The following is a 17,568-nucleotide window of genomic DNA, read 5'->3' as shown; positions in this document are numbered from 1 at the left end:
TTGTGGCCTATCACATGATCTATCATGGAGAAGGTTCCATGTGCACTTGAGAAGAGTATGTATTCTGTTGCTTTTGGATGGAATATTCTGCATATATCTTTTATGTCTATCCAGTCTAATGTGTTGTCTAAGGCCAATGTTCCCATATTGATTTTCTGTCTGGATGATCTATCCATTGGTGAAAGTGGGGTATTAAAATTTTCTACTATTATTGTATTGCTGTCAGTTTCTCTCCTCAGATTTGTTAATATTTGCCTTATATATTTAGGTGCTTCTATCTTGAGTGCATAAATATTTACAAATGTTATATCCTTTTTTTGGATTGACTTATTTATCATTATATAATTACCTTCTTTGTCTCTTATTGCAGTGTTCATCTTAAAGTCTATTTTGCCTCCTATAAGTATAGATACCCCAGGTTTCTTTTTATTTCCATTTGCGTGGAATATCTTTTTCCAACCCTTTGGTGTTAGTCTGTGTGTATTCTCACATCTGAAATGAGTCTCTTGTAGGCAGCGTATAGTGGCCTTACAGCCACTATCCTGTGATTAGACCATTTAGGCCATTTACGTTTAAAATAATTATTGATAGGTATATACGTATTGCCATTTTGTTGACTGTTTCCTGGCCGTTTGTCATTTCTTTATTCCTTTTTTCTTCTCTTGCTCTCTTCCTTTGTCTTTTGATTATTTTCTATAGTGGTATGTTTAGATGCCTTTCACTTTATCTTTTGTGAATGTACTATAGGTTTTTGCTTTTTGGTTACCATGGGGCTTACATATACATATTATAACAGTCTATTGAGTTAATAACAATTTAAGTTTGAACACATTTTAAAGATATGCATATTTACTCTCTCTCCCCACATTTATGTTTCTGTCACAATTTACGTTTTTTCTTGTGTATCCATTAACGAATTATTGTAGTTTTAGTTATTTTTACTACTTTTATCTTTTAACCTTCATACTAGATTTATAAATTATTAACCTACCACATTACAACATTAAAGTACTCTGAGTTTAACTATTTATTTATCTTTACCAGTGAGATATACCTTCACATGTTTTCCTATTATTAATTAGCACCTTTTTGTTTTAGCTGAAAGAAATCTCTCTCACATTTCTCGTAAGGCTGGTTTAGTGATAATGAACTCCTTTTGCTTTTGCTTTTGTCTAGGTGTGCAGTAGGCTATCTATCTAGGTTTATGTAACTATACTCTATGATGTTCGCACAATGATGAAATCACCTAATAAGATGCATTTCTCAGAACGTGTCCCTGTCATTAGGAAACACATGACTGTAAATATAATGTGTCTTATAGTAGCCCTATTTAGGTTCCACCTATTGGTGGTCCTTTGAGTCTCATGGATCTGGATGCCGATTTCTTTCCCCAGGTTTGGGAAATTTTCAGCCATTATTGCTTTAAATATACTTTCTGTCCCTTTCTCTGTCTTCTCCTTCCTGAATTCCCATAATACAGATATTGTTTCTTTTGATTGTGTCTCAAAACTCCCATAGTCTTTCTTCACTCTTTTTCATTCTTTTTTCTTTTTGTTCCTCTAACTGGGTAATTTCAAATGTCCCATCCTGTAGCTCACTGATTCTTTCTTCTGCATGGTTGAGCCTGATTTTGAAGCTCTCTATTCTTCAGTTCAATCATTGTATTTTTCAGCTGCAGTATATCTATTTTTTTATGATTTCTAGTTCTTTGTTGAACTCATTTTGTTCATGTGTTGTAGTTATTTGTCTGTGTGTTCTTATAGTTGACTCAACTACATTAAGAGGATTATTCTGAATTCTTTATCTGAAAGTTAATAGATCTCCATTTCTTTAGGGTCAGTTATTGGAGCTTTATTAGTTTTCTTTGATGGTGTCACGGTTACCTGATTTTTCAAGTACCTTCATTCTTTACGTTGGTATCTGCACGTTTGAATAAGTGGTCTCCTCTTTCAGACTTTACAGGTTCCCTTTGGCAGAGAGAGTTCTCCAACCATCAGTCAGTTTGGGTTTCTGTATGTGTCCCCTGGTCAAATCCTTGGGCATGGGGCTTGCTATTGGGGTCTATTTTGGGGCAAGGCCATTGCCCAAACTCTGAATTTGAGGGGGGGTGTGCTGCTGGCTGAGAACAGTTGAATTCATTATTTCTTATTAAAGTGTAGCTATCTGTTGTATGAATATGTAACACAATTTATTCACCTGATATGTTAATAGACATTTATTGTTTCCAGTTTGAGGTTATTATGAACAGAACTGCCGTGAACATTTTTTTATGACTTTTCATGAACATAAACACTCATTTCTTTTAAACTTAGGAGTAGAATTGCTGGATCCTAAGGTATAGGTATGTTCACCTTCAGTAGATATTGCTAACAGCTTTTGCAAAACTGTTGCATCAAATTATGCTCTTCTCAGGAATATCTGAGAGTTCCAGTTTTTCCACATTGTCACCAACACTTTGTTTTTCTAGTCCTTTTAATTTTAGCTGATCTGGTGGAGGTGTAGTTGTATCTCATTGTGGTTTTATTTTTCATTTTATTGGTGGCTAATGAAGTTGAGCATCATTTTAATGCTTATAGATCTCTTCTTTTGTGCAATGCCAATTCAAGACTCTTGCCTATTTTTAAATCGGGTTATCTTTTTCCTTTTGATTGTTATGAGTCCTTTATAGATTGTGGATACAAAATATATATATATATAATATATAATGTATATGTAATATATATAATGTAATGCAGATATCTTTTTCTGGTCTCTGAGTTGCCTTTGCAGTCTATTGATGTTGTCTTTTAATCAACAGAAGCTCTTAATATTTAATAAGGTCCAATTTAATCATCTTTTATGATGAATATTTTGTGTGTCCTCTTTAAGAAATCTTTGATTATTGCAAAGTCACAAAAATATTATCCTATGTTCACTTCTAGAAGCTTATAGTTTTACTTTTAACATTTAGGTCTATTATCTATCTCAAATTAATTTTTGTATATGAAGCGAGGTACTATTTAAGGTAATTTTTATGTATGTAGCAAGGTACTATTATTTTCAAACAAATATAAATTAATCTGATTAGCACTATTTATTGACTAGATCATCCTTTCCCTATTTAATTGGAGTAGAGCCTTTGTTGAAAATCAGATGTGCTTGTGAGTCTGTTTCTGAACACTCTATTTTGTTCCATTTGGTTTGTCTATCCTTGTACCATTACCACATGTAACTTTTGTAGCTTTATAAAACATCTTGAAATCTGGCACATTAAGTCCTCCACATTTGTTTTTCTACTTCAAGTTTATCTTGGCTACTTTAGGTCCCTTTCATTTTCCATATGCTATGGTCTGAATATTTGTGCCCCCATAAAATTCATATGTTGAAACTTTCCCCCCAAGGTGATGGTAATAGGAGGTGGGACCTTTGGGAAGTGATTAGGTCATGAGGGCAGAACCCTAAAGAATGAGATTAGTATCCTTATAAAAGTAGCTTGAAAATCTCTTTGCCCCTGCCACTATGTGAAGTAAGAGCTGTCTAGGCCATTAAAGAAGTGTGGCCTCCCCGGACTCTGAATTTGCCTGCTCGATGATCTTGGACTTTCCAGCCTCTAGAACTGTGAAAAATAAAAGTTTGATGTTTAACAAACATTTCAAATCACCTGGTCTCTGGTGTTTTGTTATAGTAGCCCTAATGGACTCAATGCCTTATAAATTGAGAAAATAGCTTATCAAATCCACATACAAAACCTGATGAGATTTTCATTAGGATTTCATTGAATTTAAATGTGAATTTGGGAAGAATCGACTCTTAATATTGCATCTACAATTCTATAATCATGGTATATTCCTCTATTTATTTATTGCTTTCCCTCTTAGCAATTCTTTCTAGTTTTCAGCATACAGATTACACATTTTTAACTGACTTTACTCCTGGGTATGTGATGATTTTTGATGCTACTGGAAATGATTTTATTTTCTAATTGCCTATGTTGTCTATAAAAACATAATTGTTTTTGTATATTGACTTTATATCCAGTAATTGGCTGAATTCACTTATGAATTCTAAATGTTTATGTAGATTTTTTGCATATTATTTATGAATCATGTTATCTATGAATATTTTAACTTTTATCTTTCCAATCGTCTTATATTTTATTTCTTTTTATTGCCTTATTCTGCTGGCTAGGACCTCCACAGGACAATGCTGTACAGAAGAGGTGAAATGGACAGTTGTAATACTCCTGAATTTGGAGGAGAGAGTGTTTAATATTTCAGCATTAAGAATGTGTCTTTGGTAAATATCCTTTGTCATATTTAAAAGGTCCCTTCTACTCTCTCAATAATCTACTTGCTGAGATTATTTTTTTGTCTTGAATGGGTTTTTAATTCTATCAAATGCTTTTTCTCCATCTATTGATCATATAGTTTTTCTCCTATGTTCTGTTATCTTGAATCAACTTATCACTTCTGCAACACTCCCTAGTTATTATGCATCTCACACACACACACACACACACACATAAATGGGTTTCATATTTGCATAGAATTTTGTGTCCATGATCATGGGAAATATTTGTAATTTCTCTTGTAATGTCTTTTTCAGGTTTTGCTGTTCCATCAGGGCCATTCTGCCTTCATAAAGTGAATTGTGAAGTTATTCCTTCTTTTTATGTTTCCTGGGGTCACTTGTTTACAATCTGTATAATTTTTTTCCTTAAATGTTTGGAAGCATTTGTTAAGTCATCTAGGCCAGGAGTCTTCTTTGAGGGAAGGTTTTTAATCATTGATTCAATTTCTTTGACAGATATAAGATTTTCCTCTTGTCAGTTCTGCTATGTTGTGTTTTTCAAATAATTAGACCATTTGATCTACATTTTAAAATTTACTGGAATTAAGTGGTTCATAATATCTTCCAGTGTTTTTAATATCTAGAAAATTTATAGTAGTGTTTCCTTTTCATTTCAGATGTTAATAATTTATTTCTCATTTTTTTCTTGATCAGACCTGTTAGAAGGTTTATCAATTTTATTAGTTTTTTTTCAGAGAATTAACTTTTGGTTTTGCTGACTTTTTTCCTATTACATATCTGCTTTCCATTTCATTGATTTCTCCTTTTATCTTTTTCTCAGTTCAGTGGTTTTTAGTATATTCGGAATTGTGCAGTCATTCTTGGAATTGTGCAGTCATTACCACTATCTATTCTACAATATAATCACTCCAAAAATAAACTCTATACACATGAGCAGCCATTCCCTAATCCTGTTCCCTCGTTCTGTCCCCACCCCAATCCCTGGTGACTGCTAATTTCTGTCACTATGGTTTGTCTCTTCTGGACATTCATTCCACATCATATGTGTTCTTTTGTGACAGTCTTTAACTTAGTATAATGTTTTCAAGGTTCCTTCATGTTTTAGTATGTATCAGTAATTTATTCTTTTTTACTGTCAATATCTCATTCTATGTATATACTACATTCCTTTATCCATCCATCATTTGATGGACATTGAAGTTATTTCTCCTTTTGGCTAGTATGAATAATATCACTGTGAATATTCACATAAAAGTTTTTGTGTGCATGTGTTTTCATCATTTCCCTTGGGTATACACTTAGGTTTGGAATTGATGGATCCTATGCTAACTCTATATTTAACTTTTTGAAAAACTGCACAACTGTTTTTCTAAAGTGACTTCATCTTTTTCATCCCCACCAACAATGTAAGGGTCCCTCCCAATTTCTCCACATCTTTGCTAATACTTGTTATTGTCTGTTTTTGATTTTAGACATCCTAGTGGGTATGAAATGTATCTTGTGGTTTTGATTTGCATTTCCCTAATGATTGATTATCTTCAGCATCTTTTCATGTGGTTACTTGCCATTGTATATCATCGTAGGAGATACATCTCTTCAAATCATTTGTCCATTTAAAAATATTTGTTTTTCATTTGTTATAAGAGTTCTTTATATATTCTGGATACAAATTCCTCAGGAGATGTATGATTTTCAAATAGTTTCTCCCATTCTATGGGTTGTAATCTCTCTTTCTTGCTGGTGTCCTTTGACACACAAAGGTTTTAATTTTGAAGTCCAATTTATCTTTGTTGTTGTGTTTTTAGTATTCTAAGACATCACTGCCTAACCCGAGGTCATGAAGATTTACTCCTGTTTCTTCTAGGAATTTTATAGTTCTACCTCTTACAATGAGATCTCTGATCATTTTAAGTTAAATTTTCCATATAGTGTGAGGTAGGACTCCAAATTTGTTCTTTTGCATGTGAATAGCTCTCTTTTTAATCTTATTGAGTTTCTTGTTTTTGACATGAAAGCTTAGCTTTCCAATTTCCAAACTTTCTACTTTTCTAATATATTTACTTACAGCTATTCATTTTGCTCCAAGCATTGCTTTAGCTACATCCCCCAATTTTTGCTATGTCTTATTTTCATTATCATTCAGTGAAAAGTAAGTTCTAATTCTCATTTCAATTTCTCTTTGACCCTTGGGTTATTCAGAAGTACGCTGCTTAATTTCCAAACTTTTGGGGATTTTCTAGACTTGCTTTATGGTCCAGCATATAGTCTATCCTGGTGAGAGTCCCACATGCACATGCAAAGAAAATGTCCTGTTTGTATTGTTTGGTGCAGTTTTCTACATCTGTCAATCAGAGCAAGGTAAGGTCCCAGTCATGCCAGTCATGTGAGTAAAGACACCTCGAGTCTCCCAGTGGAGTCTCCAGATTGAGAAACAGACAAGCTATCCCCACTGCGCTCTGTTCCAACTTCTAAGCCACTGAATTTGTAAAATGATTATTTTATGCCATGAAGTTTTGGGATGGTTTGTTATGTAGCAATAGTAAAAAGAATATAGTATTTTGTAGGCTCAATGTTTGTGAGAAAATCTATGCTTTTTTCACAATCATTATGGAATTTAGGACTAGAGTTAAGAGAATGAATTCTAAAACAATGTACTTTATATACATTTGGAAGTAGCCAAGATTAACCAAAAAAATTGACATTTTACAGCTATAATTCTAGTAGCTAGTATCACACTCCTGAACACGTTACCAAAAGTTATACATAAAATCTTGTGCCACTTTTTTCCTATGCTAAAATCTACTTAATTATTATAATTGTTAATGTCTATAAAAATAAAACATAAATAAAACCACAGAGATTCACAGAGGAAATACATATTCAACTATGCTGTTGAAGGCAAAGTTCAGTTCTGAAATTCCTAAGAGGATACCTAAAAAACTGCTTTGCAAGTGAAGGAAAGAAAGCATTTCTGACTATTCACATTTCAAACTGGTGGGCAACAGACCTATTGGAATAAAGTAAATCTCTCTAAAATAAACAGGATGGGACCTCTGTATCTTTGTCCACTGGCCCAGACAGCTGCCACCCAGGTTCTGGTGCTTCTGGCTGTCTGGGTGAGTTACAGAGCTCTTGGTAAGTGGAAGGTTTGGTTTCCTTTTCAAGGTGTTGTGTGAGTCCATTAGGCACTTGTTCTACACTGTGCTCTCAAGGTTGCTGGGCAGAAACGCTGAAAAGTATTTGTTTATTTCGAGTCACTATTGTAAAAAAATGCAAGGGTACAGTTAAAGAAAAAAAGTGTTTATTTAGACCATCCACTAGGATCATAATAAATAAAGCAGGATACTAATGTAATAACAGATGTTCTCATGCATTTATCACATTTATAAATATACAAGAAAGCTGGCTTACAGGGCTGTTGGGACAAATTTGGAAAAGTGTATTTGGCAATACAATGAAAGTTAACAGTGTTAAGACTATCAAACAGATTCTCTTTCCTATCATTTTTTAAAATACATCCTCTATGTATCTGTGAATAAATGGTAATGTTCCTTTATAGTTTCTACTTTTTATAAACATGCCAGTTCTAAGCCAACTGTCAAAGAACCCAGGTTGATAATTTGTTATTTATCAATATTTCTAATGGATAACAGATTTTAGAAAAGAAATAAAAATGAACTCTTCTGCATTTCAATATGGAGGCTGATATATGGCAAGCAAGAATCATTTAAACAATAAAATGTGCCTAAATGAAATAAACCCCAAGGTAGAAGTTCATAAATAGTAACTTTGATACTCAATATACGAATGCTATAGCATTATGACTGTAATTTGATAAATGACCAATTATCTGACTGCAAAAGTGATGAATGCTGATTAAAGCTTAATTTTGCTAGTAAATTTCACACAGAGTTAAAACAGGGTAACCTTTAACATAAATAATTTAAACATATCTTAAACACTGAAAATGTGTTTTTAATTGGTATTTACAGTTAATCAATAATACCAGTGTGTAGCTTCATTTAGCCAATTGCCAGTCTTGCATCCCTCTTTCAACATCTGCTATTACGATCTTCCTCATAAATACTTAGGCAAATCAGTTTAGTGAAGGAGAGCGATCTGTGGTCCAGAGTAATTCGATGTATGGCCATTTGGTTTGGAGACAGCGTTTAATAGGTGTGTCATCTGTTTGTAGCATAGGATCTTCAAAACCCATCACAACTGCGGTCCCTTCCACATACATTACCTGTTGAACAAAAACAAGGTCAATCCATATTAGCAAATTTTTATGAAAGATACAAAAATTTTCATAGGCTAGCAAATAAGACATTGCATATTGTTTCATATGGAACTTTACATCTAATTTTATTACGATACAAATTATGAGCAAGAATATATGCGTACCAATTAATGTGAAAATAAATTTGGAAACAAGATAGTGATATAAATTTTAACTGCTAGGTGACCATTGATTTTTAGATTTTAAATTCATGATTTAAAAAAAAGCATATGTGAATCCCAAAATAGACACAGTTTCTGATAAAAGAAAAATCATTCTTCAAATAACTTATACTATTTGGAAGAAATTTTAAATTATTTATGTAACAACTTATATAGTCCCTACTGTTTTAATATTGAGGCACTCGAATGGTCATGCTGCCTCACGAAATGGAAAGCTACAATAGAAATATAGCTATATATTCTGAGGACTTAACTTTCTCCTTTCATTTTAGGTACTGAATTTCCAGAGCTGAAAGCCATTTGGACGTCTGTCAATGAAATTTGCTTTTTACTGTATTAAATACTTCTGAAAATGCTGTTCATGAGTGTACTTTGCATTGCATAAAAAATCATGGAGAAAAAAATTAAAAAGAATGTCAGGACAGAAACAAAAGTCAAATAGAAAAAGGTTGGTATATAAAACTAACCAGGTACTTTATATGCAGTGATAAGGATCATCTAAAATATAAACTGGCAGGTGGGTATCAGAAGAAAATTTTATTCTGATTAATTTATAATGAAAATTTTTTAGAAGTATCTATGAAATAACATACTTACTAAAACCCTAACTCACAAGGGCTCACTGTGTACATTAAACCACTCAGTCATTAATTTCTTGTTGTACCAAGAGAAATTCCGATTGTATAATTTAAAAGGAACAGATATAGACTGCCTTCTTCCAAAGTATGTATACTTTCAACGGCTGATACATGTATTGTAATTATGTTCTTCCAATATAAGAGCCATAGGTTATCTGACTAAGAAGCCAAAAGAAACAACTTTATTAGCCTTAAATGAGAGTTTCCTTAAAAACACATTAAATACAGGAATAGAGTATGTTATATTACTAGGTCAGATAATTTGGTTTCATGAATCTACTCTTTTTCTTTTTTTTTTTGGTAAGGAAGTTGGCCCTTACATCTGTTGCCAATCTTCCTCTTTTTTTGCTGAGGAAGATTAGCCCTGAGCTAACATCTGTGCCCATCTTCCTCTATTTTGTAAATGGGATGCCACCACAGCATGGCTTGATGAGTGGTGCGTAGGTCTGCGCCTGGGATTCAAACCTGTGAACCCCAGGCCGCTGAAGTGGAGTGTGCAAACTCAACCACTATGGCACCGGGCCAGCCCCCCTACTTGTTTTTTAGGAAGCTCTAAAGACATGCTTTAATGTGAAATGCATTTTTTTTTTGCATTTTTATTTTGGTTAATATATTAGTTTGTTTCTAGTTTTGATGAAATATATTTACTATTAAAACTACAACTCACACTTTTCAACTCCCCAAAGCAAGTCTTTCTTTTCTGAAAAATTGTCCATAAAATACAATAACTCGAGTGGTAATTAACAGATGAGACAGAACCTGTTTTTCACAAGGAACTTCACTTGCTCGTGGCGTTAGAGCAGACCTGCTTGGGCAAAGTACTGTGGCCTACCTCTGTGGCCTCAGCCAGCCCGCGCCGCCTGGTGGATCAGGCTCCCTCCGCTTGGCCAGCATTCTCCTGTGTCTGTTTCCTTAGATAATTTTAATAGTACCTTCCTACAGGGTCTACCATATTTCTACCTCCCAAGTAACGTCATAACATTATACCTCTGCAACTTAATGACATACATGCTTTGTTTATAGTTCTTACATACTACTGTCAAGTTAATATTTCATCGTTGATTTCTGATCTTTTTGTTAGTATGTCAGACGCTTGTCACAAGCATGATTTGAAAACTTACTATACAGGTAGTGTGGCCAAGCAGACCAAGGACAGGATTGGGAATCAGGAACTCAGTTCCAATCCCTGCTCTGTCAATGACTTGCTGTGTGACCCTGGGTGAGTCGCTTAATCTCCCTGTCTCAGATGCCTCATCTGTAAAATATGGACAATATTTGACTGACCTACCTTGCAGGGATTGTGTAGGTGAAGAACTAGTGACTAGAAAGTACCTCTTATTACAAGCTACATAAAACTTCAAAATCCAGATGAATTAGCACATATTAGGAAATAGCACCCAAGTTTTCTTATTGACAATTTATATTTTTTGCTATATACATATGACAATAAATTATCTTCTTGTGAAAACATCTTTAGACCTAACTTAATAAAATTTCTAATTTATATTTCATTATGAAAATAAAAGTAAATTTCAATCTGTTTTAGATTTGCTCTAACTGAAATTATGTATTTTATGTACATTATGATCTATTTTCTGTAGCCATCCTCAGTTTAGATAATTATAAAATCAGCATGAGAATTTCAAATTAAAAAGGGATGGTAGGGCTTATTCCTTCTAACATTAGCTCTATCTACTGTGATTGTTACTTGAATAAATGCAAACATAATAGACATATCGTACATGTACACAAAGCTAATCAAAAAGGGTAAATCACCCACGTGCCTTTGTCAGTGATTCACAAAGGAAAGCAGCAAAGCATGGTGGGTGAAGTGCAGGCTCTGAGGCAGACTACCTGTTTCAACCCCAGCTCTGCCATTTCCTGGCTGCTTGACCTTGGCAAGTTGCTTACCTCTCTGTTTTAGTTTCTTCCTCTGTAAAATCGGGATCTACAGACCATACTTACTTCATAGGGTGGTGTGAAACTTCAGATAAAACAAAGTACTTACTACGTACTTGTTCAGTAAATGCCCAATAAATGCTAGCTATTATGGTTATTAGTTAATTAAATCCTTTAAAAATATTTTTCTCAATCAAAAACCTATTACCCCTTTCTCCATTTAAATGGATCAATAACTTTCACTGGACTAAAGTATAAGGTTGATTTAGTAATATTTACATAGTAAAGAGTAACAACATGTATGCAGATGTAGTTATTTTGTTACAGTGAAACTACTGTTCCACAATTCCAATGAAGATCTCACTGAGAATCATATCTTGGTTAAATCAAAATATGATCAGTTCTAAAATATGTTGTGATAGTAAACAGACTCCTGGAATAATCTCTAGGTAGCTTTTTTATGGGAATCAAACACTGTTATATAGTCATATTTATTTTATCAACCCAGGTGAAGACAAATGACTATGTGAATTATCATACCTTTTCATTATAATTTGATTGCTTCAGTCCATTGTAGTGGTAGACAGTAAAAGACTCTGGACCACTGGAGCCCTATTATAAATAAAGTACTATTAAAACTTTAAGTTATATCTTCATATCAGGCAATTTCTAATTAGCAACTGAAAGTAAAATGCAAGTTTCTTGAATCCTCATCCTTTGATTGTGGAATCATTTGGTAAAGCAAGAAAACCTAAAAGCTGAAATAGTTGCTTCTGGGGAAGAGACTGGAAAGTGGGGAAGTGATGATTTTTATTATAAAATCTTCTGCACTAGAGTTTATTTTATGTTTTTAACTATGTACATGTATTACTATAATTTTTTTGAAGGTTCTAAAACACAAAAGTATTTCCTACAATGTATCTCTGCTTTTTCTCTGGTTGTAAATAACTTGTTCCTTTCAAATATGGAATAGGAGCATATCCCTTTCACTCAGACCACAAACATATATGCACCAAAACTTTCAATGTGTTCATCCACAATATCGAATTAGGGCTTTCCATTCCATAAAATATCATTGAATCTTGGCAACTTTTATTTACTGAAGAGAGCACTGTGAGAAATGAAAACATATTTATAGCGTTTAAAGAGACTTTGATAATATTCAATAAAGAAAGGATAACCCTATAAGTCACTATCAGACTAAACTTTCAGAAAAACTGTTTGATCATGTTATTCGCCTGTGTTAGCCTTAGTTCTCAATTAGCTAAAGATCAAGTTCAACTCTCTTAATCCAGCATTCACGCCCATTCATGGTCTGGCCCCACTGAAGGTGCCTGGCTCCCATGATTTCCCTCAAGGCCCGTGGCTGAGCCTCCCTCTGCCTATCCCTCTTGTCTTTCTGGCCATATCTGATTGATACCAGGATGGGCACGTGACTCAGGCTGGGCCGAAGTCCCTCCTTAAATTTTTTCCAATTGGAAAGAGAAAGGGAAGAGAGCTGCTGGCAACTGTGGCTTCAGCTTCCTAGAGAAAGACAGGCTGAGAGAAGGCAGCTACTTTGGAGAGAGAGAGGATGGGAGATGGAGAGGCTGCTCCAGTCTCGGAGGCTCCTAGTGCTACCTTCCGGATGCTTGCTTCTTCAATTCCTCTGAGCTACTCCTTCCAATTCACATCTTTCCCTCCCACTGAAGTCAATTCAGGCTGGGGTTCTATGATTTGCAACCAAGAATCCTAAAATACACAGTCTAATCTACCTTTTCAGTCTTATCTGCAACTACTCACCTTTCTGAATTCTGTTTTAGACAAGCTTACTTCTCACTGTCCCATGAAAAGACCTTTTGTTGTCAGCTTTTTGCAGATTCGTGACTTTGTTTATTCTTCTCTAAAATGCCTTTCTCTCTTGCTCTTTTCTCATTTTTAAGACCTGGTTCAAATCTTACTTTTTCTGTCAAGTTTTTCTTGAATCCAATACTAGTGGGATTCTTTATTACTTCAGGAGCTTTATAATAACAACTGTCTCAATATTTAGTTTGGGAACAAATCATACACTACTTTATACCATCTCTTCAGATGTTATTTTGAAAGACTGTTTAAATTTTTAACTGTTTATGTCTTGTATTCCCAACTAAAATCTAAGTTCTCTTATAATTTTTTGTATCCCACTCAAAATGCTCTATAAGAAACAGAAAAATCAATAATATATTTGATCATTTTCTTAATTATACATATGAGTCAATGTAATTAGTTACTTAGATAAGTAATTTGGCGGTTGATTTCCAGAGTTAATGTACTTTAACTTACAAAATAAATATTTTACTGTAATTGAATATAATTTATATTCTCTAGTTCCAGTCATTAACAATGGGCATAAAATACTGAAATATCAACAAAAGGCAGTATAACACAGTGGTAAACTGCTTAGTCTCCGGGGTTAGGTGACCTACATTGGACTCTTGAATCAGCTACTTACTAGCTGTATGAGCTTAAGCAATTTTTTCAAGTTCTCTAATCTTCAGTTTCCTCATTGCCAAAATGGGGGGAAAATATGACCTAATTTGTAAGGCACATACTGCCTGCTGCACAGTACACGCTTAATACATGGTAGCTGCTTCTGCTATTCTTGTTATAAACAAATTGCCTTGAGATGGTTATGAAATTCCCATGTCTTTTTTTTCCCTCCATCTGCCTCTACCTCATGGCAAAGAAGTGCTCTCCCATGACACCCACTTTAAGCATTTGTAAAGATTACTGAAGTTAGATATTTTCCTCGCTGTCCTTCTGCAACTTTACTTCATTTATTCCTCGTTGATTGAATGTTTGCTGAGTGTGACTACACTGGTCTGTTAGGTACAAAGAAGTATATGAATAACGGCCAAAACGAGTGACAGAGTCCTTTTACATTTTGTGACTATAATGTCAGGGAAAAGCAATCTATTTTTTACGAAGCCCTTACCAAAATTTTAAAAAGTCTAATAGCAATATTGTGATATCCTTAGTTACTTTTTGAATTTTACCTCACTCACTTTCTTTACTCACAGTAACCATAACAGATAGACACAGGGTTAGAAAATATGGGTTCCTTTTTCTTTTTTAATTACCAAGATTGAATGAAAATAATATTGTCTACTCTGTTAAAGATAATTTAAATATGAGACATCAAATTAACAACTATATCTTGAAATTTAATAATTTTATCTTGATATTTTCCCTCTATCATCTTGGCATAATTTTTCTTCTTGGCAATACATCTCTTTTATAATAGAGGTGGAACAGAAATTGGCATTTTTATTAAAACAATGAACTTTAATTTAAACCATGCTGACATCTGATGAAATGATCATGATATACCTAACTAAATCATTTGGTTTAGTGGTAAAATTCTTCTCTTAGATAGGAAACCCAGAAAAAAAGAGTGGTGTAGGCTGCAGAATTGGCTTGCCAATGACGTTGACTTAGCCCAGCAGCACTGAGACTAGCACAGACTCTTATTAACTGAGTTCCTATCAATGCCCAATGGAAGACATGTCCCAACATGACAGCACAGCTCCACGCAAAGGTTTTTCTTGTACTCAACTAAAATTCTTCTGGAACTTAGGTTCACTAGTAGGAGCTTCTACTACATACAGGCTCTTTTACCTTCTTTCTCTAGTATTTACAAAGTTCGAAAAAGATACATACCAATCTATTAACAATAGTTACCTGAGAGAAGGAAAATAGAGGTGGGAGTGGATAAAGAGAATCTTTCTCTTTTTATCCTTCCTTTATAAAAACAATACCATTATGTATATATATGGGTGAATACACTATCTTCCACTACCCCCTCCCCCCAAAGTTCTGCATTACTGTATTGGAACACACATACCCTTCTATCCTCTCTGTATGGGAAAGTATTTATATAATATTGCTTTCTTAGTCTTATATCTGCATGTCAGAACATTTTAAATTAGAAAAAAATTGTGAAACAATTACAAGATGATCATCCCAACAGAACAAAGCAATAAATAAGTTCAACTATGTTACCTGATCAGGAAAAAATTCTTGAAGAAATGGACCCAATAATATGATTCCTAATCCTTCTGGATCTAATTTATTCTTCATGAGATTTATACTATGGGGAGGAAAAAAAGAAAAACAGTGGATACCGAAGAAAAAACTTATTTTTCTTCTTTCGTGATTAAATTACTGGTACTATAACACATTTGACTGCCAAAAATCCTAAGAGCTGTTCTTTTTAGACTCTTAATGACAAATACACAGGAATGACATCTAATTTGCCAAAACTTGGTTATTTTTAAACCAGAGTAATCTGTTACTATTTAGAATTTAAATGATGACGATGACTTTGGAATAGTGTTCCTTATTAGGTAAAGTACTTTAAAAACCTAGGCTTATAAACACAGGCTATAACCTCCCAAAGGCAAATTCTTTTTGCTTCATAGGTATGCCTGAATTTAACAATCAAATGAGGCATTTAACTTGTTTATTTTAAACCCAAGGAGAAAAACAAAGAGCTTCTAAAGGCAGAGATACATCAGATAATCAAAACATCTCCTAAAAAGCTTACTTTCAGGAACCAAAAGAGGTGGAAGCTTAAAATTCTCAGACAATGTAACTTGAAGCTCAGAGAGGTAAGATAATTCTGGAAGAGCTGAAGTGCAGTGAGTTACAGTGAGCGGTATGTCCTCTGTTGTTGCGGTAGCAGCCTACAGTGAATCGCACTTTGCAGAGCCCTTAGCACTTAAGTGTAGCCAAGGCTGGGGAAAGGTGTTAGGTGTGAGTAGAAAGAAGGCAGAGGAAAGTGCAGTTGGAAGAGTTTTAAAAATGAAAATGGTCTTTTCAAAAAATTTTCCTTCTCTATGTTATTTCCCAAACTATAAACCGCAAGTTAACCTTATTGTACAACATGCAAAAGATATGACATTTTAATGGGTCTGAGCGAGGCCAGGAGGTTATGAATGAAACAAAGAAAGGCAAGGTCATATTACATTTAATATATTTAATTTATTAACCCTTAATAGGGTTCTGTTAGTTTATGGGCCATCACATATAATGAATGTGACTAGACCAAAGTACAGAATGAATAACTCAGTCCAATTCAGGTACTTGTAGAAAAACAATCTAACTCAATTGTTCTAACTTTATAATTCAAAGTATGTTATGTATTATGATGACATAAGGAAAATTAAGTAAATGATATATAGCCAATTATGTAAGAATTTGGAAAAAAATTAACTTTTCCTTTTTCTTTCTTGCTGTCTTAAGAATCATCAGTAACCAAAATTACCTGAGTTCAATTCTCTTTTGCAAATTAGAGCAATGTAAACAAGATGGTCTCTACTTGGAAATCAGTTTAGAAGAAATATGGTAACTACTATTATACCATTTATTAAACTAGTTCAAATCTCTGACTGTCTCCTCTTTAAGTTGGAAACTACAATTATATCTAACTGTTAAGAATGGTTAACATCACAGCTCTAGGTAGTAAGACTGAGACATATTAATTCAGATGTATAGTAGTTTGAAAATGTTTGTATGTATTTCATACTTTCAGAGAAAACACACCTGAACTATGTATAAACAGAATAGGATTAAGTTCTAAAAACTGTATACCAATGTTTTATGTTGCTTTTGCTGAATCCTTTCCTTAAACGTTTTATAAGCTAAAGTTTGCTCATTGTCAGATAAACTTTCAGAAGAAAAAAAAACTGTGATTTTTAAAAGGGAAAAGTTAGTGGAGATCATAGGTAATCTTAATTTTATTTCCATACTTGATCAATAGATGGATCCACTTAACAAGAGAGATTTTTCTCATGCGTAATGAAGATCCCAAATTTATGGAAGAAGTTGTAGATGTAACAATGTACAAAATATGTAACAGTGAGAATAAAGGCAATGACACAATATTAATGTTAGACAATACTGAAAAATTATATTTTATAATATACTGGGATCACTTACAAAGGTTTCAGATCAGTTAATCATTTAGAAATGTTCAATGTCTTTGATCAAATGTCTTTATTTCAGACTGAAAGTCAGAGGCCTGTTGGTTATTTAAAGCAGGATGACCAGTAATATAGACAATTTATAGATCTGTCACTACTTTCACTAAAGCTACTAAAGATATGCACAAAATTTAAAAACATGGAAAAGATTTTGCAGTGAGAAGATTTTAAGCAGGACAGCGAGTGCAGAGTGGGAAAGGAAGCTCATTTTAAGGATGTCAGGTCTCTGCTATCATACTGATTAGGCTGATTTCTTCTTAAATTTTTGCTTTATATAA

The 17,568-nt window shown here is 33.7% G+C and overlaps 1 protein-coding gene across 2 annotated transcripts in view; it reads right to left on the bottom strand.

The window, feature by feature from the left end:
• Positions 1–7,574: 7,574 nt before the first annotated feature.
• The window catches only part of MINDY3 (MINDY lysine 48 deubiquitinase 3), an 84,359-nt gene continuing 74,365 nt past the window's right edge, over positions 7,575–17,568 (bottom strand). For both annotated transcript variants that reach the window (XM_004425337.3, XM_087420789.1), the window contains 3 exons: positions 15,309–15,396; positions 11,829–11,900; positions 7,575–8,536 (listed from right to left, as the gene is read on the bottom strand). In XM_004425337.3, the coding sequence (XP_004425394.1) occupies positions 8,387–8,536; positions 11,829–11,900; positions 15,309–15,396 (310 nt within the window). In that variant the 3' untranslated portion in view covers positions 7,575–8,386. The remainder of the gene's footprint in view (positions 8,537–11,828; positions 11,901–15,308; positions 15,397–17,568) is intronic.

Source organism: Ceratotherium simum, chromosome 32, assembly GCF_057802395.1.
Source record: "Ceratotherium simum simum isolate JZ-2026a chromosome 32, ASM5780239v1, whole genome shotgun sequence".
Lineage (NCBI taxonomy): Eukaryota > Metazoa > Chordata > Mammalia > Perissodactyla > Rhinocerotidae > Ceratotherium > Ceratotherium simum.
The sequence above is the reverse complement of the archived record's forward strand: the minus strand, read 5'-3'. Positions and strand labels throughout refer to the sequence as shown.